The 26,878-nt window shown below is 42.0% G+C and overlaps 1 protein-coding gene across 1 annotated transcript in view; it reads left to right on the forward strand.

Moving 5' to 3' along the window:
* The window catches only part of TRMT2B (tRNA methyltransferase 2 homolog B), an 80,628-nt gene that overhangs the window by 9,662 nt on the left and 44,088 nt on the right, over positions 1-26,878 (forward strand). The window contains 7 exon segments of the mRNA XM_059883826.1: positions 5,690-5,809; positions 8,183-8,261; positions 15,715-15,950; positions 16,638-16,692; positions 18,003-18,137; positions 19,485-19,584; positions 22,868-22,941. Coding sequence (XP_059739809.1) covers positions 5,690-5,809; positions 8,183-8,261; positions 15,715-15,950; positions 16,638-16,692; positions 18,003-18,137; positions 19,485-19,584; positions 22,868-22,941 — 799 coding nt within the window.

Raw genomic sequence — 26,878 nt, forward strand, 5'->3', positions numbered from 1 at the left:
TAAGATCATAAACCTAGTAGTGTATCTTAACTCAGTGAAGTGAGTGAAAGTTGCTTAGTCATGTCCAACTCTTTGTGACCCCATGGACTATACAATCCATGGAATTCTCCAGGCCAGAACACTGGAGTGGGTAGCCTTTCCCTTCTCTAGGAGATCTTCCCAACCCAGGAATCAAACCCAGGTCTTCCCCACTGCAGGTGGATTCTTTACCAGCTGAGCCACAAGGGAAGCCCAAACAACTCAGTGGGGATGGGGCAAAAAGTATTTCATCTACCAGTTTCTTCAGCGATTCATGGAACATAAAAGTGGGGGTATGACTCAGAAGCAATCTAGTTCTACCATTCCATTCAACCTAATAATGGCTCTTAAAAGAAATCCAGGCACACAGCATCAGGCAAGAAAGTAGAGATGAGTGTCTGTGTTATTGAGGGTTTACTGAGGACAGCAATTTGGAAAGGATTGAAATTTTAGCTTCTAGGTAGTTGTAGAATTTGTGCCCTTGGTGCTGAGTCCCAGGCATAAAGCCAAGGCTCATGTACTGATAGCATTCCAATGTAGAGCAGGACATGGAATAGGTGTCCCCATGTTATTTCTCTACATCTAGCTCTAAGGGATGAGCTATCAATGCTGGAATGCTATTGACATTGAATTGCAAATTTCAATGCTATATAAAAGCAAAGGGTTGAGACCTTATTAAGTGAGAAAATGAACATTAGCACCACCCATGTAAATGTGAGGTAGTAAATATCTGTGTTACCCTAGAAACCAGAACATAAAAGTAGCTAGGTAGTTTGGTGACAGTTTCCAGGGTAATTCCTCCCACTTCCAACATAAGAGCTTTCCTATTATGTTAACTCTTTTTTTTTTTTTTACATGCCCACTGGACCTTCACTTGATGTTCCACTATCATCTCCTTCTCCCAAAAGCTTCCCTTTCTGACTTCCCTATTTTTGAAAGTGCCATTCTCCTAAGTACTATCATCCAAAATGCTTGATGTTTATCAGGTAATTGAAGGTCCCCCAAGGTAATGTGTATCTCCAAACCTAAGAGGTAGAGTTTAGAAAAAATTAGACACATATATCAGAAAACGATAGACTCTTCAATTGAAAAAATTTTAAAAGCTCACAGTGGATGAAACTAGCCATCTGTGACTCTTCCTTGAAGCAACTTCTTGTGAATATAATTTGCAGATATACTGCCAATGAGATTAAGATGCTTCCCAATACCTCACTTGGGAGCTACCAACCTAGAATGTAATTCATGTAAGATGAGCTGTTACCTTGGCAACTGTGACATGTAATGATGCTAGGAGGCAGTTAATAATGTAATGACAGAAGATTCTGGTAACTAGTTAGAGATGGTGGGAAAAGACCATTGGAAAGTCAGTGTTTATCCATCTTTGACCAAGTAACAGAAACACTGATCTGATAAATGTGTTACATATAACCCAGTCAAAGAGCTCCATTAAAACCATTTAGCTCCATATATTCAAACTACAAATGATTGTTAGTTTGGTTTCTCAGATACATTCATGGCTGGTAGGTATAACCTTATATAGGAGATAAGAATGTTTCTAGATGCTTGGGGCTGGTGCACTGGGATGACCCAGAGGGATGGTATGGGGAGGGAGGAGGGAGGAGGGAGGAGGGTTCAGGATGGGGAACACATGAATACCTGTGGCAGATTCATTTCGATATTTGGCAAAACTAATACAATATTGTAAAGTTTAAAAATAAAATAAAATTAAAAAAAGAAAAAAGAATGTTTCAGTCTCTAGAAACTATATTCCTCACTGGCACTATGTTGCCTATAAATCTGCTTAGTGTAAGTTAGTCCCTCAAAGTCTAAACCACTTCCCTGGGAACTGATGAAATCTAGTTCTCAGTTTCACATACTATGGGAGTTTCACTAAGATTCATCAATTCACTTTTTCTCTGATATTTTAGGTGTTTTCTCCCCTAATTATCAATGTAATGACTGTTCATTGTAGAAAACATTGGAAAGTACAGAAAAGGAAAAATGGAAGAAAAATTTTGTAAATAGTCACCCCAAGTTCACTCTTTAGAAGCAACCATTGTCTTCCAATGCATTTTTTTCTTTACAAATTTAAAATTATACTGAGTGCACGATTATTTATCCTGCCCTTTTCACTTAAGATTGCCTTCTACACACACTTTCATGTCATTATAGGCTTTTCAAAGACACAATTTTAAGTAAATTTTTTATTGACATATAACGTGCATACAGAAAAGCACACATATCAAGAGTATAACAATGAATTTTCACAAAGTGAATACGTCTTTATAACCAGCACCCAGATGAAGAAATAAAATACTATCTGCACCTCAGAAGCCTCCTCATGCCCCCTGACGGCCACTCCCTGTACCCTAAAGGGCATCCTGATTTCTAACACCATGCCACAAGCATAATTTTTAGTGTCTCTGTAATTGTCTATGGGTATCTCCTCACGGTCGCCCCTCCTGACCTTGAACGTGGAAAGTAATGCTCAAAATTCTTCAAGCCAGGCTTCAGCAATACGTGAACCGTGAACTTCCAGATGTTCAAGATGGTTTTAGAAAAGGCAGAGGAACCAGAGATCAAATTGCCAACATCCACTGGATCATCAAAAAAGCAAGAGAGTTCTAGAAAAACATTTATTTCTGCTTTATTGACTATGCCAAAGCCTTTGACTGTGTGAATCACAATAAACTGTGGAAAATTCTGAAAGAGATGGGAATATCAGACCACCTGACCTGCCTCTTGAGAAACCTGTATGCAGGTCAGGAAGCAACAATTAGAACCGGACATGGAACAACAGACTGGTTCCAAATAGGAAAAGGAGTTCGTCAAGGCTGTGTATTGTCACCCTGCTTATTTAACTTCTATGCAGAGTACATCATGAGAAACGCTGGGCTGGAAGAAGCACAAGCTGGAATCAAGATTGCCAGGAGAAATATCAATAACCTCAGATATGCAGATGACACCACCCTTATGGCAGAAAGTGAAGAGGAACTCAAAAGCCTCTTGATGAAAGTGAAAGAGGAGAGTGAAAAAGTTGGCTTAAAGCTCAACATTCAGAAAACTAAGATCATGGCATCTGGTCCCACCACTTCATGGGAAATAGATGGGGAAACAGTGGAAACAGTGTCAGACTTTATTTTTTTGGGCTCCCAAATCACTGCAGATGGTGATTGCAGCCATGAAATTAAAAGACCCTTACTCCTTGGAAGGAAAGTTATGACCAACTAAATAGCATATTAAAAAGCAGAGACATTACTTTGCCAACAAAGGTCCGTCTAGTCAAGGCTATAGTTTTTCCAGTTTTCAAGTATGCGTGTGAGAGTTGGACTGTGAAGAAAGCTGAGCACCGAAGAATTGATGCTTTTGAACTGTGGTGTTGGAGAAGACTCTTGAGAGTCCCTTGGACTGCAAGGAGATCCAACCTGTCCATTCTAAAGGAGATCAGTCCTGGGTGTTCATTGGAAGGACTCATGCTAAAGCTGAAACTCCAATACTTTGGCCACCTGATGTGAAGAGTTGACTCATTGGAAAAGATTCTGATGCTGGGAGGGATTGGGGGCAGGAGGAGAAGGGGACGACAGAGAATGAGATGGCTGGATGGCATCACCAACTCGATGGAAGTGAGTTTGAGTGAACTCCGGGAGTTGGTGATGGACAGGGAGGCCTGGTGTGTTGCGATTTATAGGGTTGCAAAGAGTTGGACACGACTGAGTGACTGAACTGAACTGAACTGAATCGTCTATGGACAGACCATATTTTATGTAACCATTCCGTATTCTTCTAATGTTGGACCTTGAAGATGGTTTTTTATTTTTAACTTTGAGACCCTCTGGTCATATATCTTTGTTCACATCTCTACTTCCTTAAAATAGATGCTTAGAGATGGAATTTCTGGGGCAAATAGTATGAAAATTTTAGAAGCTCTAGGTTCTAATTGCTTTCCAGGAAATTTGTATCCATTTACAATTCCACCAGCAATGTGCGAGAGCATCTGCCTCACTGTCTATGGACTAGTTTCAGTAACATCGGTTCTTTTTTTTCCATTAATTTTATAGATAAAATAATATTATCTACATGATATAGTTGGCATGTTCTGTCATTATTAGAGAGGTAGAACAAAGCAATTTTTGACCATTTATGTTTCTTTTCCTGTGAATTATCTCTCCGTGCCTTTGCCAAGGTCTCTGTTGGTGTCATTGGGTTTTTCTTATAAGTTTATATAGCTCTTTATGCAATAAAATAATGCTCTTTTGCCATAGTCATATATATTTTTCTGCTTATGACTGAATTTGTTAATTACATTTTTGTCATATATAAGTTTTTCAGATTTGTGTCGTAAAATTTACCTACATGGTGGTTTTTCCCACTGCTAAAGTTTCAGTTCAGTTCAGTCGCTCAGTCGTGTCCAGTTCTTTGCGACCCCATGAATCACAGCACGCCAGGCCTCCCTGTCCATCACCAACTCCTGGAGTTCATTCAAACTCACTTCCATTGAGTCAGTGATGCCATCCAGCCATCTCATCCTCTGTCATCCCCTTTTCCTTCTGCCCCCAATCCCTCCCAGTATCAGAGTCTTTTCCAATGAGTCAACTCTTCACATCAGGTGGCCAAAGTATTGGAGTTTCAGCTTTAGCATCATTCCTTCCAAAGAACACCCAGGACTGATCTCCTTTAGAATGGACTGGTTGAATCTCCTTGCAGTCCAAGGGACTCTCAAGAGTCTTCTCCAACACCACAGTTCAAAAGCATCAATTCTTCGGTGTTCAGCTTTCTTCACAGTCCAACTCTCACATCCATACATTACCACTGGAAAAACCATAGTCTTGCTAAAGTTTTCCTATGTCCAAATTTCAGAGGTATAATCATCTATATTTTAGGGCTTTTATGATTTGATTTTCTTTTGACCTTCAGTTAATTCATCTGGAATTTTGAGTTGTTGCCTGGTAGTGGGCTCAAATTTTCATGGGTATCACTGGAGTGCTTATTAAAAGCCCAATATGCCTTAGCCCTAACCCCCCTGGGATTTCGATTCTGTAGGTGTGGAGTAGGGCTCAGAAACCTACGTGTGTTACAATCATCCCCTGCTTAAGTTGCTCATGGGCTTCTGTGCACATGTTAAAACACTCTTACAGAATACAGTGTAGCCTGCCTTAGTACAAAGACTCAGCACCTCTCATCTTGATGACACAGCTCCTAGAATTCCCTTCTAGGAACATCTCATGAAAAAACTCTTCACCAGTTGCCTGTTGTTAAGGGAACTAGATCAAACCCTGCATCCCAGCACTCCAACTCCAGGCCCTTCTTTTTTATTCTATTTAATAAAAATATTTAATCTGCCAAAACGTATAAAAATACAGTAGGAGGAATTCCCTGGCAGTCCAATGGAACTAAGATCCAGCACGATGCATGGAAAAAAGGCACCACAATCTTTTCCAACCTGGCCTGCCTCCTCCTGGGCCTTGGACCTTGGACACATATGGACACATATTGCTCATTCTTGTTTTCATGTTGCAGCCCCCACCTCCTCTCAAGTGATTAAAATTCTATGCATTCAGTTCAGTTTTCATTCACTTCCTTCCTTGACTACCAGGAAGATCTGCTGCTTTCCTAGAATTACCAAAACCCACAGTTGTGTATTCTGACTTTGTGCATCTTGTCTTTCCATCAGGTCACACACTCTCAAGGGCGCAGTGTGTCTATCCGTCGTGGCCTCTAACACAGGCCAAGAGGCCAGGAAAGCACACCTAAAGAACGTGGTTAATGGAACCAAACCAGATCTCACTGCCAAGTGATTTTAATACACGTTATTTCTGAGAGCTAATGCCGTAGCCTCAGAAATTCTTTCCTTGTCCAAAATGAGAATATTTGACAGTTTTCTAGAGACTTCACTTTGTAGTGATTTGGTTTGCTGATAACAAAGTTAAGCAAAGGTTATTTTGGTTTCAGCTCTTATTTAATTTAACAGTATTGCTTATCATCTATGACATGTTCATTTATTGACTTGCCAGTTGAAGAGTCTAACCTTTTCCATAATATGGGATATTTCTTTCCCCTCTTACATATGTAATGGTTTCTCTTGTAGAGTAGACCATGGTTTATCAGATTAAACATATATAAAAGTGTTAATGGCTAAATAATTACATTATAGCTTCCTTAATCTCTTTTCTCTCTGCATCCCTCAGGGTTTTCCTTTCTCAAATAGCAGACCTGCTTTAAATGAGTGCTTGGATGCTCAGAGCAGGTAGGGGTGGGGGTGACCAAAGATGCACTTTTCCTTTCAGTAGAGGAGATGGGATTCAATTCAATTCATCAAATATTTATTGAGCTCCTATTGGGCACCTGGCTCTGGGATAGACACAACAAAGGATGCCAAGATGAGGAATGATAAAGGATCAGAGGGCATCAGAAGGAGAAGAAATGGGAAGAAGAGGTGAGGAAAAGAATAGGGCTGACTTTCTGAATAAGACAGAATTAAAAAGAGAGAGAGAAGAGACCCGAAGGTGCAGTCTCTGGCCTGGTCTCACTTACTAGCTCCGCATAGAATTAGAAACCTGAAGCAACAGTTTGAGCTCCCGTTTTGCTCAAGAGCCATTAGAGCAGTTAGCATGGCCACAATTTGAGTCAAGCACTTACCTGCTCAAGTCTTTAGAAATGGAAGGCAAAAGTCTCTCTATTTTTCTTTCCTTTTTTAGTGGATTAAATTTTTTTTTTTCCATTGGGGTATAGTTGATTTACAATACTCTTAGTTTCAGGTGTACAACATAGAGACTCAAATTTTTTATATATTAAAAAATATAAAATTCCCTGTGCTGTCCAATGCATCCTTGTAGCTTATTTATTTTATACATCATATAAAGATCTCTTTTTAAAAAAGGTATATATTCACATGTGTGCACGTGTGTGTATACACACACAGTATATACAATTATTTTTGAATGATAATAGCTAATATTTGTTGAGTGTGTGCTTACTCTGTTCTTAGCACTTTGCATGTATTAACTTTGTTAATCTTTCTCACAACCCAGTGAGATAGGTGCAATTATTATGGACATTTTTTTCAGATGAGAAAACTGAGGCACTCAGCAATTATGTAATTGGCTCAAATTCACACAGCTTATAAGTGGCAGATCTGTGCTTTGAACCTTGGTCTGGTGGACAGAGGGCTTCCCTGGTGGCTCAGGCTGTAAAGAATCCGCCTGCAATGCAGGAGACTTGGGTTCCATCCCTGGGTCGGGAACATCCCCTGGAGGAGGGAATGGGCTATGCAGTCCAGTATTCTTGCCTGGAGAATTCCATGGACAGAGGAGCCTGGTGGGCTACAGTCCATGGGGTCGCAGAGTCGGATGAGACTAAGCGCGCAAGTGCTAGCGGACAATGTTGGCTGTTAAGCGAGTTACTGGTCCATGTTTAACTTTAACTGCTGTACTCACTAGTGTAATACATTGCCTTACACATAATAGGCATATTTTGCTTTGAATAAATAAATAACTGAAATGCTGACTATAAAGTGCTTTCATTTAAGCCCAATTACTATTAAGCATACAAATCAAGTGTCATAAAATGAGATTCGCTTTGTTGTAAATTTTATTGTGTTAAAGTAACTGTTTTTTGCGATTCATGGGGTCGCAAAGAGTCGGACACGACTGAGTGACTGATCTGATCTGAACTGTTTTTTACAGCACACACGTGTGCATCCTTCAACATTACGATTTGAGGAAACCACCAGACTCTACATCTCCCAATCTTCTATTCCATTAAGGATCTGATGCCTGCGATTCTACCACTAGAAAACTATTCTTTCAGTTGCAAGAGTTAAACGGCAAGCACCCAGGACAGGCTAAAGGCTGTTTACACCACAGGGGGATTTCTAAGTGATTTTGGAGGTTTATCCAGGTCCACCAATGGGAGGGTGAAGAGAGCAGGCAGGGGGCAGGGTCGCGCAGAGGGGTGGGGTGGGGGGAACTTGGGCTCGGAGGCGCCGGGCTGTAGGGCCAGTAGTGCTTTAGCGGAAAGGCTGCAGAGGAAGTGCCTCAGGCAAAGTCGTGGGACTGGATCCCGAGACAGGCTGCCCGGGGGCCGGGCCGCTAGTTCCGGGCAGAAACTCCTGCGTCCTGCCGCGCCTGCTCTCGGGAACTCGCGGCGCCGTGCGCACCAGGAAGTGACTCTCCCCAGCGGCTCCGATCCGGACCTTTACCGTAGTCTTTTCGTTGACAGCCTCTGGGTTGTATTGGTTACAGAAGGTAAGAGGGGTGCCTGAAGTGTCCGAAAACCCGACTTGAATATTCCCAACAGTACAGAAAACTGCTTACTGCGCCAAACTGCCCGCCAGGCGGGGAGTGGGGAAGGTAGGCGGGGTGGGAGGGGACGACCCCACGCTGGCTGCACTTGGGCGCGTCCTGCCCTGCGTCCGTCTGTCTGTGCTCTGACCTCCGGGTTCCCGGCTCCCCTGACCCTGCAGCCCGCCAAATTTCAGTAGTTGCCTTTCCTAGTGTCTCTTCTTGTTGGGCTTCTTACGGACTCGGTGGGCAGAACTTGCCCAAGAGGAAAGGGATGGAGGGGCTGGTGAATGGGGGTCTCGTGGGGAAGGAAGGACCTGACGGCACGAGGGCTGCAGTCAGTTACGGATGTGGCAGTAAACCCGTCTGTCCATCTGGTTTAGCCAGGAAGCATGTCTGGGACCAGGGCAACTGAAAGAAAGGTGAATGGAGAACGTAAGCAGAATCTTTTTCCGCGGGTGAACGTTTGCTCCGAGGAGATCCATGGCTCTGTGAGGATCAGACCTACTACATAGTCTCTGCTTTGAACCTCTCTGAGCATTTCAGGCTGGTTCACTATTCAGCCCTGGAGACTTAGTTTACCTCCATGTCTGGGGCTTTGGGTCCTGGGTGCCCTTTCTGATAAATTCCTGAGGCAGAAATAGATTGTCACAGTCTTTTTTTTTTTTTTTAACCCAGGCATTTACTTAAAACAGGAAACACTGTAAAAACAAAATAGTTTTTTTCTGTGAACAAATGCCCCCTCTGTCATCAAGAAACAGATATAACTCACTTTGGTATTACTGTACTGCCTTGAAACATGTATTTCACTACAGACATTTCTGAGTATGATGAGAGGTTCTTTACCAGGAGAGATGTCTCGTTGGCACCTTGAAATAGTAGAGTCCTACTGTAGACTATATCTGATCATTTGGAGAAGGAAATCTGGAAAGACAAGGGGTACAGGGCAAATGGAGCACAGTCATTGTGGCAGTCAGGAGGGAAAGGGGCCACACTTTCCCCAAAAGTCTAGATGTTATGGGGGTAGAGATAGCTGTCTTCAAATACCTCAGCTCCCCTGCCAACCCCACTAAGGCATGCAGCTTCCCTCTTCCTTCCTTGCCAGCTGGAGGGACAGTGCCCCTTTCCTGGATGAGCACTGCTCCCTCTCTCTGTAGTGGGGCCTCCTCAGTGCCCCCCTCCAAACCATTCTTTATTTTTTGTCTCCTGCACCTTCACTCACTTCCTCTCTCTGGCTTTTGTTTTTCCTTATATCAAGTACACACATGTGTCTCACCTTGGAAAAAGGTCTCTCACAGGTCACACATTTAATAATATTAACAGATGGTCCAGAGTGAGCCTTAAGTTCAACACACAACAGCAAGCACTGAGGTTAGGAAAGTTTGTGTGTGTGTGTGTGTGTTTTAATTAATTAATTAGGCTGTATCAGGTCTTAGTTGTGGCATGTGGGATCTTTCGTTGCAGTGTACCGATTCTCTAGTTGTGGCACATGGGCTCAAATAGTTGTGGTGTGCAGGCCCCAGAGTGCATGGGTTTTAGTAGTTGGAGCACGCAGGCTCTGTAGTTGTTCTGTGCCGGCTTAGTTACTCCGAGGCATGTGGGATCTTAGTTCCCCGACCAGGGATTGCACCCATGTCCCCTACAGTGGAAGGCTGATTCTTAAGCCCTAAACCACCAGGGAAGTCCCTGTGTGCTTTTTTTTAAGTTTCCACATAATTGTTTTTGAGCTTTCCATGTGGCTCAGTCAGTAAAGAATCTGCGTGCAATACAGGAGACCCACATTTGATCCCTGCATTGGGAAGCTCCCTGGAGAAGGGAATGGCTACCCAGTCCAGTATTCTTGCTTGAGAAATCCCTTGGACAGAGGAGCCCGGCGGGCTACAGTTCATGGGGTTGCAAAAAGTTGGACCCGACTTAGTAACTAAACAACAACAATAATAGTTTTTACCCTCACAGCACTCACATGCATTGTTACATCTTGCCAGGTTTGCAGGTTGGACACATAGAGGCACAAAGAAGTCAAGTGACACACTTTGAATCAGAGCCTGAGGCAGTATGGTGATAGATGTTGAACACCTGCTGTGTTAGGCCCAGTCCTGAGTGCTTTCAATATATGAGGTCATTTAATTCTTACCACCCAGGACTGATCTGCTTTAGAATGGACTGGTTGGATCTCCTTGCAGTCCAAGGGACTCTCAAGAGTCTTCTCCAACACCACAGTTCAAAAGCATCAATTCTTTGAATGAGATGGCTGGATGGCATCACCGACTTGATGGACATGAGTTTGGGTGAACTCCGGGAGTTGGTAATGGGCAGGGAGGCCTGGCGTGCTGCAATTCATGGGGTTGCAAAGAGTCGGACACGACTGAGCAACTGAACTGAACTGAACTGAAATGAATTCTTACCACAACCCTGAAAGGTAGGTGTTACCAGTTCTCGTTTTATAGATGGGGACACTGAGCTTCATAGCACTTAAGTAACCTGCCCAAAGTCATAGAGCTAGTAAGAAGCAGAGCTAGGGTTTGAACATGAGCCCACAGCCCATGTTCTTAATCACATGCCCTTTTCTGGGAATTGGTTGAAGTATGTTCATTTCCAAGGAAAACCACTCAGTATCACAGTAATCCAAGTCTGTGCCCTAACTAATAATGCTGAAGAAGCTGAAGTTGAATGGTTCTATGAAGACCTACAAGACCTTCTAGAATGAACACCCAAAAAGATGTCCTTTTCATTACAGGGGACTGGAATGAAAAAATAGAAAGTCAAGAAATACCTGGAGTAACAGGCAAATTTGGGCTTGGAGTACAGAATGAAGCAGGGCAAAGGCTAATAGAATTTTGCCAAGAGAACACACTGGTCATAGCAAACACCCTCTTCCAACAACACAAGAGAAGACTCTACACATGGCCATCACCAGATGGTCAATACTGAAATCAGATTGATTATATTCTTTGCACCCAAAGATGGAGAAGCTCTATACAGTCAGCAAAAACAAGACCGGGAGCTGACTGTGGCTCAGATTGTGAACTCCTTATTGCCAAATTCAGACTTAAATTTCTTTCTTAAGTTAAAGAAAGTAGGGAAAACCACTAGACCATTCAGGTATGACCTAAATCAAATCAGGTCATTGTACAGTGGAAGTGATTATACAGTGGAAGTGAGAAATAGGTTCAAGGGATTAGATCTGATAGAGTGCCTGAAGACCTATGGATGGAGGTTCATGACATTGTACAGGAGGCAGGGATCAAGACCATCCCCAAGAAAAAGAAATGCAAAAAGGCAAACTGGTTGTCTGAGGAGGCCTTACAAATAGCTGTGAAAAGAGACGTGAAAGGCAGTGGAGAAAAGGAAAGAGATACCCATTTGAATGCAGAGTTCCAAAGAATAGCAAGGAGAGATAAGAAAGCCTTCCTCAGTGATCAATGCAAAGAAATAGAGGAAAATAATAGAATGGGAAAGGCTAGCAATCTCTTCAAGAAAACTAGAGATACCAAGGGAACATTTCATGCAAAGATGGGCTCAATAAAGGACAGAAATGGTATGGACCTAAGAGAAGCAGAAGATATTAAGAAGAGGTGGCAAGAATAAACAAAAGAACTGCATAAAAAAGGTCTTAATGACCCAGATAATCACAATGGTGTGATCACTCACCTAGAGCCAGACATCCTGGAATGTGAAGTCAAGTGGGCCTTAGGAAGCCTCATGACGAACAAGGCTAGTGGAGGTGATGGAATTCCAGTGGAGCTATTTCAAATCCTGAAAGATGATGCTGTGAAAGTGCTGCACTCAATATGCCAGCAAATTTGGAAAACTCAGCAGTGGCCACAGGATTGGAAAAGGTCAGTTTTCATTCCAGTCCCAAAGAAAGCCAATGTCAAAGAATGCTCAAACTACCGCACAACTGCACTCATCTCACACACTAGTAAAGTAATGCTCAAAATTCTCCAAGCCAGGCTTCAATAGTACGTGAACCATGAACCTCCAGATGTTCAAGGTGGTCTTAGAAAAGGCAGAGGAACCAGAGACCAAATTGCCAACATCCACTGGATCATCGTAAAAGCAAGAGAGTTCCAGGAAAACATCTACTTCTGCTTTATTGATTACACCAAAGCCTTTGACTGTGTAGATCACAACAAACTGTGGAAAATTCTTCAAGTGATGGGAATATCAGAGCACCTTACCTGCCTCTTGAGAAATCTGTATACAGGTCAAGAAGCAACAGTTAGAACTGGACATGGAGCAACAGACTGGTTCCAAGTAGGGAAAGGAGTATGTCAAGGCTATATATTGTCACCCTGCTTATTTAACTTCTATACAGAATACATCATGAGAAACGCTGGGCTGGAGGAAGCACAAGCTGGAATCAATATTGCTGGGAGAAATGTCAACAACCTCATATGCAAATGACACCAACCTTATGGCAGAAAATGAAGAAGAACTAAAGAGCCTCTTGATGGAAGTGAAAGAGGAGAGTGAAAAAGCTGGCTTAAAACTCAACATTCAGAAACTAAGATCATGGCATCTGGTCCCATCACTTCATGGCAAATACATGGGGAAAGAATGGAAACAGTGACAGACTTTATTTTTTGGGACTCCAAAATTACTCCAGATGGTGGCTGCAGCCATGAAATTAAAAGATGCTTGCTCCTTGGAAGCAAAGTTAGGAGCAAACTAGAGAGCATATTAAAATGCAGAGACATTACTTTGCTAACAAAGGTCCGTTCCAAAGCTATGGTTTTCCCAGTGGTCATGTGTGGATGTGAAAATTGGACTATAAAGAAAGCTGAGCACCGAAGAATTGATGCTTTTAAACTGTGGTGTTAGAGAAGACTCTTGAAGAGTCCCTTGGACTGCAAGGAGATCCAACCAGTCCATCCTAAAGGAAATCCGTCCTGAATGTTCATTGGAAGGACTGATGCTAAAGCTGAAACTCCAATACTTTGGCCACCTGATGTGAAGAAATGACTCATTCGAAAAGACCCTGATGTTGGGAAAGATTGAGGGCAGGAGGAGAAGGGGACGACAGAGGATGAGATGGTTGGATGGCATCACCAACTCAAAGGGCATGAGTTTGAGTAAACTCAGGGAGTTGGTGATTGACAGGGAGGCCTGGCGTGCTGCAGTCCATGGGGTCACAAAGAGTCAGACACAACTGAGGGACTGAACTGAACTGATATTAACACCTGAACTCTGGGCCAACTTACATTCATCCTGTTAGAAATTTAACTCCCCCGCCCCCCCGAATGCTTCCATGTTATGACAGTTACCTTCTTTAGTACTTTGTAAACATACAAAATGTTATATGGCTAAATATTACAGCATGCCTGTCAGCATCCTTTAAATTACCTAGTGATCATGCATACTAATTTTGTGGTAATACAGAGAGCCATGGAAGAATCTTTGTTAATAAACCAATTCCATAATTAAACTTTAAATATATTTCATTCTGAATTAAAGTATGACTTAACATGAAATCCAAGGTAGAGGGCAAGGGCAAAAAAGTTATTTCATGACAGATCAGTGAGGTGTCTGAGTTCATTCACGTGTCCTGGGTGTTTAAAAAAGTTACACATCAATGATCATGCACCATTAGGTAAATAGGCAACAAAACAGTCTTGTGTTGGGAAAAAGGGATTACTTCCTCTTTCCAAAGTGAGGTCGTTCACCTGTTCTAACTCTTCCAGTTTTTGATTCATAGTTACTCCCACTATTCTTTCCCCCTCTGCTCCCTTCTGTTAATATTGCCACCCCCACTCAGTCCAATACTGTGTTTAAACCTTATGACAGTTGTAATTAACATGTACTGAGTTTCTCCCAGGCACTGGATACTGTGTTCTGAGCTTTACAAACATCATCTCTATTTAACGTTCTGTTAAATGCTTTTTATTAATTATCCTTTATTAACCTTTGCAGCTACTCTATAAGGTAGATGCTGTTATTATTTGCATTTTGCAGATGAAAAAGAGGAGGATCAGAAAGAATGATTAACCTGCCAAAGGCCACCTAGCTAGTAGGTGGTGGAGCCAGGGAATTGCCCAGGTCTTCCTGACTCTAGGGTCTGCATGCCTAAGGTCTCAAACTTTCTTTTTTCCCTACTGCCTACCATTTCCCATTGCCTTATTTCCTATTTTTCTTTGGACTCAGACTTACTGAATGGGTCAGTGCTCTTGCCAAAAGTCATCTCCTTTGGCCACCAAGCTCTGTAATCCCCTGATTCAACTGGGTCAACAGCATCTCATCTTGCTTTCCAAATATTGCCTTTCTCCCAGGTTTTGTCATTTTGCTCTTCTCTTTGCTAAAAGCTCTTTTTTAATCTTGTAGACACTTGGCCAAATCTCTCACCCTGACTTCTCTCCTGAATTGTACTGCTTCTCTACTTACTTGTTAGATGTTTCCGCTTGGATGTTTCCCTGTCATTTCAAACACGTGCCTCAAACACGACTTTGCTTTTTATTAACCTCCGAGTTTCATCTTAATTTTTCTATGTAAAGGCTCCATCAGCTCACAGTCGGCTTCACAATAAAGTCCACATTTTACTCAGGCATTAAAGTTCTTCCAGGGCTTCCCTGGTGGCTCAGAGGTTAAAGCATCTGCCTGCAATGTGGGAGACCTGGGTTCGATCCCTGGGTTGGGAAGATCCCCTGGAGAAGGCAATGGCAACCCACTCCAGTATTCTTGCCTGGAGAATCCCTTGGACGGAGGAGCCTGGTAGGCTGCAGTCCATGGGGTCGCAAAGAGTCAGACAGACACGACTGAGCGACTTCACTTTCACTTATCTTCCAGATAACCCTTTGGTGGAACTTTTCAACCTGATTTCCTCTGTTCCCTAAAATGAACTACCATTTTAGCCAGACTGATCGAGCCACTGTCCTCCAAATACCTGATTGACCTCCCTGCCATCTTTTAAGACCTAGTGCATGGTCTGCTTACTGTGAGAAACCTTTCCTGAGCACTCATCAGGAACCAGGCATAGGGTGTTATTTCATCTTTTCCTGTGTCCATGCTTGATCTCCTAAATTACTCAATAGATTATGACCTTTGTAACCCCTCTGGTATCTAGTGTGGCACAGTGCCTGGCACATAGTCACTACTTACTAAATATTAGTTGATTGATGGGTTGTTTAGTAGGAGGGTAGAATGGAGAGGGACTGGCCACAAAAGTGTATCCAGAGAGTTGAACCCTTTTCTGGAGGACAGATAATATTTTTTCCTCATCTTTTTATATTGGGAGCCATAGCCAGTGCCTGGAGTGCAGTAATTGAGTTCAGCCAAGCAGTGACTCTGTGCCAGGCACTGTGCTAGGTGCTGGGTAAAGTTTCTAAATGAATGAAGGACTTTTGACGTTGTGCCTCTGTTTCCCAACTTCTGTTTGTCCACCTTTCCTGCTGGTGAATTTCAGTGTTTCTGTGGTTGTCAGGTATTAAGAGTCCCAGTGCACAGCCTAAGATGCTTCCTCTCCAGAATGGGTCTCTTCTCTAAACTGGGGCTGTTCCCCTGGTATGCCAGAAAACCTCCAGGTTGGTCACAGCTCTTTCTGGGATCAGCATGGAAGGAAAACTTCACCCAGGTGATAGCCAAGAAGCATCAAAGAGGACAGGAAAGTCAGAAGAAACCAAGACATCTTGGGCCACTAGATGATTCCTGGCAGGAAAGGTAAGGCCCTTCCCCTTAACAAGTCTGAATCTCTGGGCCTGTTGAAATTCTGTAGGCTTGATGTGCAATGTGGTGTTGCAAGGATTCAGAGGGCACCTCAGGTAGGATACCCAGGACAAACTGAAAACATCTAAGGAATACTGGCAGAAATGCTTTGGGATTGCAGAAAATACTCTTCTTGCCTTTACGTGTGTTTTTGGCAGAAAGGGGATATTAAACTGCAATCCTCTGTCTAAAAAGGTCCAGGATAGGTCTGCTGAAAACAAGGGACTTGGAGATGAGATGGATTAGAAATGAATAGTCCCACTGCAGTCATGCAAATACAAATATACCTCATTTTATGCAACAACTGTATTTTCTAAATCAAATTATATTTTAAAAGCGTTAGGGAGGTGAGCTATTTAAAGGAACCCAACAGTGAAGCCTTTTTGTAATATGATTAATTACCTCCTGATAAATCTGGATTTTTCTTATATTAGGTTTGCCCATCTGTTCAGCTTTGTTAAGCAGATAGCACCAAAATGGGCTCTCCTCCCAGACTCTTATCTCCCCGGGGGCCTGAGAGTTAGGTCTTCTGAATGACAAGTAAAATGCCGGAGCAAATGGCGGCAGGAGGTACTTTTGTGGAGTAAGAGGCTCAGTACATATTTAGATAATGAATTAGGTACCTGGTTTATTTTATTCAAGGCTGGCTGATGTTGTGATGCCACTCTGGAGGCTGAGCTATGAAGAACAGCTCAAGGTAGGGACCCAGCGCAAGTCTTCACTACTCCATCCCATCAGGTACTAGACTTGTAGGAAGCTTGGCTGGACAGCTCTACCCAGATGCCCCAACAGGTCCTTAAAAAAGCAATATGCTAATGAATCTGAAATTTTCACTTTAGGCCAGTTACGTCTTCCAAACACTAGAGCCTTATATCCAAATGCCTGTTTCCTTTCTTCCTTGATTTTTTTTTTGTGTGTGGTACTTATAGCTCTGTGTATGTGTGTAGCAACTATTCTTGCTTCATATATAGCTGTACTTTCCAACACAGTAGCCACTAGCTACATGTGGCTATTTAAATTTAAATACAGTCAATTCTGCTCTAATGCTTGTTTTGAAAATGAAAATTTGTTCCAACAGATTGAGGTCTTAGGGAACAATTTGAACATAATGCAGATTTCATGTTTGCTTAGGAATGACTTCATCCATAAGAAATGCAAGATAAAAGGGTATCCATACCTAGCTGAACTGAGCTGGGTATGAATTCATAAAATGAACACGTGTACACATATCATACATCTCCTGGCTTCCTCAGTTCACTGAGAGGTTATGAGCCACACCCATTCACATCTGCTGTGAGAACTTTCTGTTCCGCCCACATAACCCTCTTTTCACCATCTCATGTCTCACAAGTGGACAGCCACTTCCACAAGCAAGTTTCAGGTCTTTGTGGTAATGTGCCATCCCATTTATACATTGCTTAACCATTTAACATGCAGAAAACTGTGTTGTTTTTATTAGTTTCCTACATTTTCTGTGAGTGTAACTGATAAAGATTTGGAATGTGAGTGTGCAACCCCATTTTCCCATGAGCCCTGTGATTTGTTTGGAGTATTGTGCATAGTATGGAGTAAGAATGCTTGTCATACATGATAGCAGAGCCAACTGCTATTAAAATGAAATAAGATGAAAAATTCAGTTCCTCAGTTGCATAAGTCACTTTTCAAGGGCTCAGTAGCCACCTGTAGCTAGTGTAGGCTGCCATATTATAGAGAACATAACACCAATAGAGAACATTTCCATTATCACAGCAGGTCTACTGGACAGCACTAACATATAGCTGAAATGTTCAGTCTGAAAGGTCAGATAGAATGATGAGTTTACACAAGAGCTCACTTAAACTTTTCCCAATACCATGTTAGATCTGTGGCTGTCCCATCATTCTGAGTTCCTTATCTGCTGAGACCATGACCCAAGGACTCATGGGACTACTTTCTCTCATCCTGTTTGTTTTCTGTTCTTTGAGTTGATACTGCTGAAGTTGTTTCATTGCTTATGTTCTTTTGCAGGTGAAATTTGAAGCTCAGAAGAAAATTTTAGAGAGACTAGAATTTTACCTCCAAGGGCTAAATGGAGTCAATATGACAACAACTGGACCCAGATCCAAGGGTCTCTGCTGTTTTCTCCATCCTATTATACCTTCTGTAAGTCCGTACTTCCCTATCCTTTATCTACTAAGTCTCCTTAATAGCTAATAATATCAGCCAGTACTTAACTGGGCACTTGCTGGGGACCAGGCTCTATGCTAAGTGAGTAACATGCATCATTGTCTTGTTTTACTGTTTCCAGTCACACTGAGGGTAGACACTATCATTTTACAGATGAATACTTGAGGCTCAGTGATTTTATTATTTTTGTCTATTTAAAATTTTTACTTTTTGGCTGCACTGGGTTTTTGTTGCTGCACACAGGCTTTCTCTGGTTGCAACAAGCAGGGGACTATTCTTTAGTTGTGTTGTGTGGGTTTCTCATTGTGGTGGCTTCTCTTGTTGGCAGAGCATGGGCACTAGGGCATGCAGGCTTCAGTAGTTGTGGTGCATGGGCTTAGTTGCTCCATGCCATGTGGAATCTTCCTGGACCAGGGATCAAACCCATGTTCCCTGCATTGGCAGGTAGATTCTTAACCACTGCAGCACCAGGGAAACCCAAGAGATTAAATAATTTGCTGAAGGACACACATCTAGAAAGTGCCAGATCTAAGGTTTATACTTAGGTCAATCTGATGCAAAGCCACTTTTTCAACAATTACACACTGCTACCTCCTTAGAAAGATCTCAGACTTTGGAAAACTTATAATGAGGCTGCAGAGAGGCAGAATTTACTTTGTGGCAGAGGTTGACAAACTATGGCCCAAAAGCCACATCTGCTCTGCTGCTTGACTTTGTAAATAAAGTTTTATTGGAACACAGCTGAGCTCACTTGTTTATAGATTATCTGTGGCTACTTTTGCACTGCCATGGCAGAGTCAAATAGTTGGGATAGGGACCACACAGCCTGAAAAGCCTAAAATTATTTACTATTTGGCCCTTTATTGGGCTTCCCAGATGGCTCAGTGGTAAAGAATCTGCCTTCCAATGCAGGAGACGCCAGAGACATGGGTTTGATCCCTGGGTTGGGAAGATCCCCTGGAGAAGGGAATGGCAAACCACTCCAGTATTCTTGCCTGAAAAATTCCATGGGCAGAGGAGCCTGGAGGGCTATGGCCAGGGGGTCACAGAAAGTTAGACAAAACTAAGCACACATGCACACTTCCTTTATTGAAAAAGGTTTTCAGCTCCTGCTTTATGGAAAGATTGGATCTCTTTTTCTTCTATACAGTGTCTATGGAGTGCTTTTATCTTCTCAGCCATGGACTTTCATGTAGTCGTATCTCCTAATCAAGCATCTTTTATTTTTTTCTCATCCAGAGAACACTCTTTCATTCTTTGTATTTTGTCCTGCTTGGTTTTAATTTACCTGTTGTCCCTATCCTGTCCTTCTGCCTTCTCCAGCCTGTCATTGATGGCTACTGAAATAAGTCCACCTTCTCTGTGAACCGAGGTCCAGGTGGCAATCCAAAGACTGTGGGGTACTACCTGGGAACTTGGAGAGGTCAGCTGAAGCATGTGCCTAGTAGAAATAACAAACCAAACACTGAAAGGAAAGGGGAGATTGCAGAGAACAGTGTCTGTGGGAGTGGAGAGGAGTGGGAAATATGGTGGATTTAAAGGAGATGGTTGAATTTGAAGCCTTTGATGCCCCATGGACTGTAGCCCCACCAGGCTCCTCTGTCCATGGAATTCTCCAGGCAAGAATACTGGAGTGGATTGCCATTCCCTTCTCTAGGGATCTTCCCAACCCAGGGATCGAACCTGGGTCTCCTGCATTGCAGGCAGATTCTTTACCATCTGAGCCACCAGGGAAGCCCAAAGGAGAAGGTTGAATTGGAAGCCTTTGATTTAGAGCATGATCACAAAGTTAATTGGAGATGTGGTGTGTATAGATACACAATGGAATCTTACTCAGCCACAAAAATAATGAAATTATGCCATTTGCAGCAACGTGGATGGACCTAGAGATTATCGTATTAAGTGATATAGTTCAGTTCAGATCAGTCGCTTAGTCGAGTCTGATTCTTTGTGATCTCATGAACTGCATCATGCCAGGCCTCCCTGTCCATCACGAACTTCCGGAGTCTACCCAAACCCATGTCTATTGAGTCGGTGATGCCATCCAACCATCTCATCCTCTGTCGTCCCCTTCTCCTTCTGCCTTCAACCTTTCCCAGCATCGAGGTCTTTTCAAATGAGTCAGCTCTTCGCATCAGGTGGCCAAAATATTGAAGTTTCAGCTTCAACATCAGTCCTTCCAGTGAACACCCAGGACTGATCTCCTTTAGGATGGACTGGTTGGATCTCCTTGCAGTCCAAGGGACTCTCAAGAGTCTTCTCCAACACCACAGTTCAAAAGCATCAATTCTTTGGCACTCAGCTTTCTTTATAATCCAACTCTCACATCCATACATGACCACAGAAAAAACCATAGCCTTGACTAGATGGACCTTTGTTGCCAAAATAATGTCTCTGCTTTTCAATATGCTGTCTAGGATGGTCATAACTTTCCTTGCAAGGAGCAAGTGTCTTTTAATTTCATGGCTGAAGTCACCATCTGCAGTGATTTTGGAGCCCAGAAAAATAAAGTCAGCTATTGTTTCCATTGTTCCCCCATCTATTTGCCATGAAGTGATGGGACCAGATGCCATGATCTTAGTTTTCTGAATGTTGAGCTTTAAGCCAACTTTTTCATTCTGATCTTTCACTTCCATCAAGAGGCTCTTTAGTTCTTTACTTTCTGCCATCAGGGTGGTGTCATCTGCATATCTGAGGTTATTGATATTTCTCCCGGCAATCTTGATTCCACCTTGCGCTTCTTCCAGTCCAGCGTTTCTCATGATGTACTCTGCATATAAGTTAAATAAGCAGGGTGACAATATACGGCCTTGACGTACTCCTTTTCTTATTTGGAACCAGTCTGTTGTTCCATGTCCAGTTCTAACTGTTGCTTCCTAACCTGCATACAGGTTTCTCAAGAGGCAGGTCAGGTGGTCTGGTATTCCCATCTCCTTCAGAATTTTCTACAGTTAATTGTGATTCACACAGTCAAAGGCTTTGGCATAGTCAATAAAGCAGAAATAGATGTTTTTCTGGAACTCTCTTGCTTTTTTGATGATCCAGCGGATGTTGGCAATTTGATCTCTGGTTCCTCTGCCTTTTCTAAAACCAGCTTGAACATCTGGAAGTTCATGGTTCATGTATTGCTGAAGCCTGGTTTGGAGAATTTTAAGCATTACTTTACTAGCGTGTGAGATGAGTGCAATTGTGTGGTAGTTTGAGCATTCTTTGGCATTGGCTTTCTTTGGGATTGGAATGAAACGTGACCTTTTCCAGTCCTGTGCCCACTGCTGAGTTTTCCAAATTTGTTGGCATATTGAGTGCTGCACTTTCATAGCATCATCTTTCAGGATTTGAAAGAGCTCAACTGGAATCCCATCACCTCCACTAGCTTTGTTCGTAGTGATGCTTCCTAAGTGGCATAAGCTAGACAGATAAAGAAAAATATATTATATTGCTTATATGTGGAATCTAAAAAAAATAATACAAATGAACTTATTTGCAAATCGGAAATAGACCCACAAACACAAAACAAATTTGTTATTACCAAAGGGGAAAGTGAGGGGAAAGGATAAATTAGGAGTTTGGGATTAACATAGACACACTACTATACATAAAACAGATAACTAACAAGGACCTAATGTGTAGCACAGGTCCTTGTGCTATATATTAAACTCTACTGAATATTCTGTAATAACCTGTAAAGGAAAAGAATCTGAAAAAGAACATATATATGTATGTGTGTATATGTGTATACATGTGCTGTACATGTGAAAATAACACAAAATTGTAAATCAACTATACTTCAGTTAAAAAAGACATAAAAAACCAAGGTTAATTGGGGATACTTTTTGGTGGGTAATCATTCTATTATAGTGCTAGCAATCAACCTCCACCCCCAGCTTTCTTCCTCTAAAAACCATATGCCTGAGACCTAGTAAGCATTTCATCAGTGTTAATGCTGGTACTGTTGCTCTCTCATTATCATCACTGTTGTCATCATTGTCGTCATTATTGTCTTCATTTTATGTTGCTTTCTGTACTAACAGCGGTCTCCTGCTTATTAGACAGATGCCCTTTCTATTTCACATCCCTAAATCCCTGAAAATCAGAGCTTTCTGTGATAAATCTACCTTAAAAGAATTGATAGGGAAGGTGAGTTCTGTGAGGGAAATCACAGTGTCATATTTCTGAGACTTAATTCTAGTATCCATTCCCAGATTCCATTCCTGAACTTTCCATTTGCCCATTTTCAATAAATTCACTTGAAAAACCATGTTTTTATATTAGTCACACTGTTTAATATCCATATGCCTTAGACTACAGTTCATTAGGGCAGGCACTTGGGTTTCTTTTCTTCCCCGTGTACTGAATTAAATGAGTATATGACGTCAGTGTTCTGTTATTCACTAACAGAAAAGCAAAACCCATTACATTTTATTTCCCTCTTAAAATCTGAACAGAAAGCATACCTTGTCATATCATGCATTTGTGGCAGGAGAGAAAATATTGAGAACTAGCTCTGTTAAGAATAGGTGTTTTAATGGCTAGACCAGGAAGCAGGTTTTTCCTCTGAAAAATGGCCTTGAGCATGAATTAGGTACTTTGCTTCTTCACATCTGCATATGCCTCTGTGGAGGAGAGGATTTGAGTTGCCAGACATTTTCTTCTAAATTATCTTTTAGGAAGAAACTGTGTAAATCAAATTCTTTTTCTTTCCATAGACAGGGATGTAGTCTGTGTACGGTCTAACCATCGGAAAAACATCCCCGAGAAACACAATCAAGTGGCACAGGTAATAAGGAACAAAGAAAGGCTGGTTGAAGATGACCCCGGGCATTGCAGTCTAACTACAGCAACCCTGACATTTTAATAATAGAGCCACATCTAGTGCTGCAGGGGAGGAGGGGTTCTGTTCTGAAAGTGTACCTCTTAACGTCAGAGAGAACATTGCTAGTGTTTCATTTCAGAGAGGATGGAGAGGAGGAGAGAGAACTGCATCCATTATTGCAAATGTCAAATGTCCAAACAATTTAATAGGGGGAAAATTTAGAACAGAGAGGTACTGATGAGGACAGGATAGCAAGTAGCGTGTGTCTGAAATAGTGGGAAGGCTAGTGTTTTCAGCAGAACAAGGTTGAAAAATATGATGAGAAATGTGGGAGTGGGCATAAGACATCTACATCATGACATTTTTACATCCTTCTGTTTCATGTACCCATTATTTACTGAGTACCTACTATGGGTCAGGCACTGTGGTACGTGCTGGGGATCCAGGGGTGACTCAAACATGGTACCTGCCTTCCTGGAACTTAAAAAGGGAAAAGCCTTACTTATGAGGACTAAACAAGACTCCCAACTGAGATACTTGTTCCCTATTTATACTTACTAGTATCCATCAGCTTTATGAGACTTGGTGGTTCCTTCTGATAGGACACATCTTGGCCTCAAAGATTTCCTGGCCAGGACATAGCTCTCATCATAGGATCATTTTCCAGAAATCTTCCTACATGACCCTTATCAGCATCTTCTCCCATTGTATTCAGTGACTATTCTAAATTCTTACCTCTCCTTGAATTTCCTATCCCATCACGTTTACCCTTGCTTTTGACAGATGGCTGTGCCTGGTTCTTCACTGGAAAATTAAGACCACCAGATGAGAACTCTCTTAGCTACTTCCCCTACCATCTACCAATTTTGCTGAAACCTTACCCCGCTTTTTCCTCCTATCTCAGTGAAATGCTCTCAGTTCTCCCTGTCCAAGGTTGTTCTTCTTGAAACACCATCTTGGACTCATCTCTCTCCCCAGGATCCTTGCTCCTTCATTACATTCCCTCTTTCTCCTATATCTTTACCTCTTTTTCCCCACCTATGTAAGCTCTTTTCTTTCAGTTCATAAGCATGTTCAGTATTTTTCATCTTTTTAAAAAAAATCTGATGGTTCTTGCTTCTGCCCCCAATAATCCCTAGAAATCAATCTTTCCAAAGTTACCAATGACCTCTGTTTTGCCAAATTTAATGGAAACTTTCTGCCCCTAACTTATTCAACTTTTCTCTGCCTTTGGCACCACTTCTTATTCTTATTTTCCTCCTTGGGAACACTGTTTTTGTTTGGTTTCTATGATACCATTCTCTGATGGGTTTCCTCCTGTTTCTCTGGCCAAAATCTCTTAGTCTTTCTTATGGGATCTTTTTCTCATTTTCTGTCCCATGGTAAGTGTTAGTATCCTCCAGGACTCTGCCCTTGGCCTTGTTTTTGAATATATTCATGGGAGACTGAACACCCCTATAGCTGATGATTGGAATCAGTCAGTCAGTTCAGTCACTCTGTCGTGTCCAACTCTTTGCGACTCCATGGACTGCAGCACACCAGGCTTCCCTGTCCATCACCAACTCCCAGATTTTACTCAAACTTATGTCCATTGAGTCAGTGATGCCATCCAGCCATCTCATCCTCTCTCATTCCCTTCTCCTCCTGCCTTCAATCTTTCCCTGCATCGAGGTCTTTTCAAATGAGTCAGTTCTTCACATCAGGTGGCCAAAGTACTGGAGTTTCAGCTTCAGCATCAGTCCTTCCAATGAACATTCAGGACTGATTTCCTTTAGGATGGACTGGTTGGATCTCCTTGCAGTCCAAGGGACTCTCAAGAGTCTTCTCTAACACCACAGTTCAAAAGCATCAATTCTTCAGTGCTTAGCTTTCTTTATAGTCCAACTCTCACATCCATACATGACTACTGGAAAAACCATAGCTTTAACTAGATGGATGGATGATTGGAATGACCACCTATAAATTGACAACTCCTAAACTTACATTTTCATTCCAGCTCCGTCTTGAGCATTGTCCTGCGGAGCTCTTCAAGTCAGCATTGGCCCACATTAAGATTTCTCAACCTCTACACTATTTACATTTTGAATTGAATAATTACTTATTGTTTGGGGCTGTTAGGTGTGCTGTAAGATGTTTACCAGCATCCCTGGCCTCTGCCCTTAGGGACCATCAATCCGTTGTGACAACCAAAAATGTTTCCAGATATATTTTGTGCAGTACAATCACTTCTGGTTGAGAACCATTGCCCTAAACTAAATATATCCTCTTCTCTTTCCAAGTGTGCCCTTTTTTTCCTCACCTTAGTAAATGGTAGCAACATGTACTAGAAACGTACATCATCTTTGACTTCTCTGTCTTTTTTATGGCTGGGCCATGCAGCTTCCAGGATCTTAGTTCCCCAGCTAAGGATCAAACCCATGCTCCCTGCAGTGGAAGTGCAGAGCCCTAACCACTAGGCCAGTAGGGAATTCCCCTAGATTCCTCTGTCTTAATCCCACTTCTTCCTCAGCCGCATCTAATTATCTCCAAGTCCTTTCAGTTTTCCTTTCCTTTTTTTTTTTTTTGGTGCTGTGGGGCAGTGATGGGGGAGTTTTGTTCTTATTTTGTTTTTGGTTTTGTTCTTATTTATTTACTGGGTTCAGTTTTTCTTTCTAAAAATATCTTGACTCCACCCTCTTCTTTCTATTTCCACCACCATTATCACTATTATTATTACTACCACTCCAGTCCAAGCTTCCATCTTCTCTCAGACTGCTACAATAGCTTCTAAATTGGTCTCACTATTATTTAGGGTCTGTTTGTTATGCATGTATGCGTTCTTAGTCGTTCCAGTCTTGTTAGACTCTTTGCGACCTATGGACTGTAGCTGGCCAGGCTCCTCTGTCCATGGGATTCTCCAGGGAAGAATACTGGAGTGGGTTGCCATGCCCTCCTCCAGGGGATCTTCCCCATCTGGGGATTGAAGCTGTGTCTCCAGAATTGCAGATTCTTTACCCACTGAGCCACCTGGGAAGCCCCTATATTGTTAGGATTCTATAAATATTCACTCCTGTGCCAAATAGATGTATTAAGATTTTGTTTCCTTTATTGTATGTACTATTTTTTCTTTCATTTTGTATTATGGAAAGTTACAAACATATTAAAGTATAGAATGATATAACAAACCACATATACCCATTAACAAGCTTCAATAACTATCAACACGTGGCCCAACTTGTTTTCGCTGTCCTCTCACCCACTTTCCACTAACCCCTTTGGATTTGATTGAGGCAAATTCTAGGCATTGTATTATATAATATGCTAATACTGCAGCTTGAGTTTTAACAGAAAGGACTTAAATTTTTAAACATAATTTCATACTCTTGTCACACCTGAAAATAAGCATTTATCCCTTAATATCATCAAATACCTAGTAAATGTTCAGATTTGGCACTATATTATCTCATAAAAGGGGCTTCCCTGGTGGCTCAGATGGTAAAGAGTCTACCTGCAGTGTGGGAGACCTGGGTTTGATCCCTGGGTCAGGAAAATCCCCCGTAGAAGGAAATGGCAACGCACTCCAGTATTCTTGCCTAGAAAATCCCATGGATGGAGGAGCCTGGCAGGCTATAGTCTATGGGGTTGCAAAGAGTTGGACACAACTGAGTGACTTCACTTTCTTTCTTATCTCAAAAAACTTGATTGTTATAGTTGGTTTGTTCAAACCAAGATTCAAGCAAGATTCAAGGTATACACATTGCATTTGATTAACATGTCTCTTTAGCCTCTTAATTTATAAGTACTTTTCCCTATTAATTTCTTTGTCCCTGCAGTTTACTTTTTAAAGAAACTGGTTTGTTTTCATGTGGAGATTCTCACTTTCTGGATTTTGCTGATTGAATCTTCTTGATATCATTGAGTGTTC

Source organism: Bos taurus, chromosome X (genome assembly GCF_002263795.3).
Source record: "Bos taurus isolate L1 Dominette 01449 registration number 42190680 breed Hereford chromosome X, ARS-UCD2.0, whole genome shotgun sequence".
NCBI lineage: Eukaryota > Metazoa > Chordata > Mammalia > Artiodactyla > Bovidae > Bos > Bos taurus.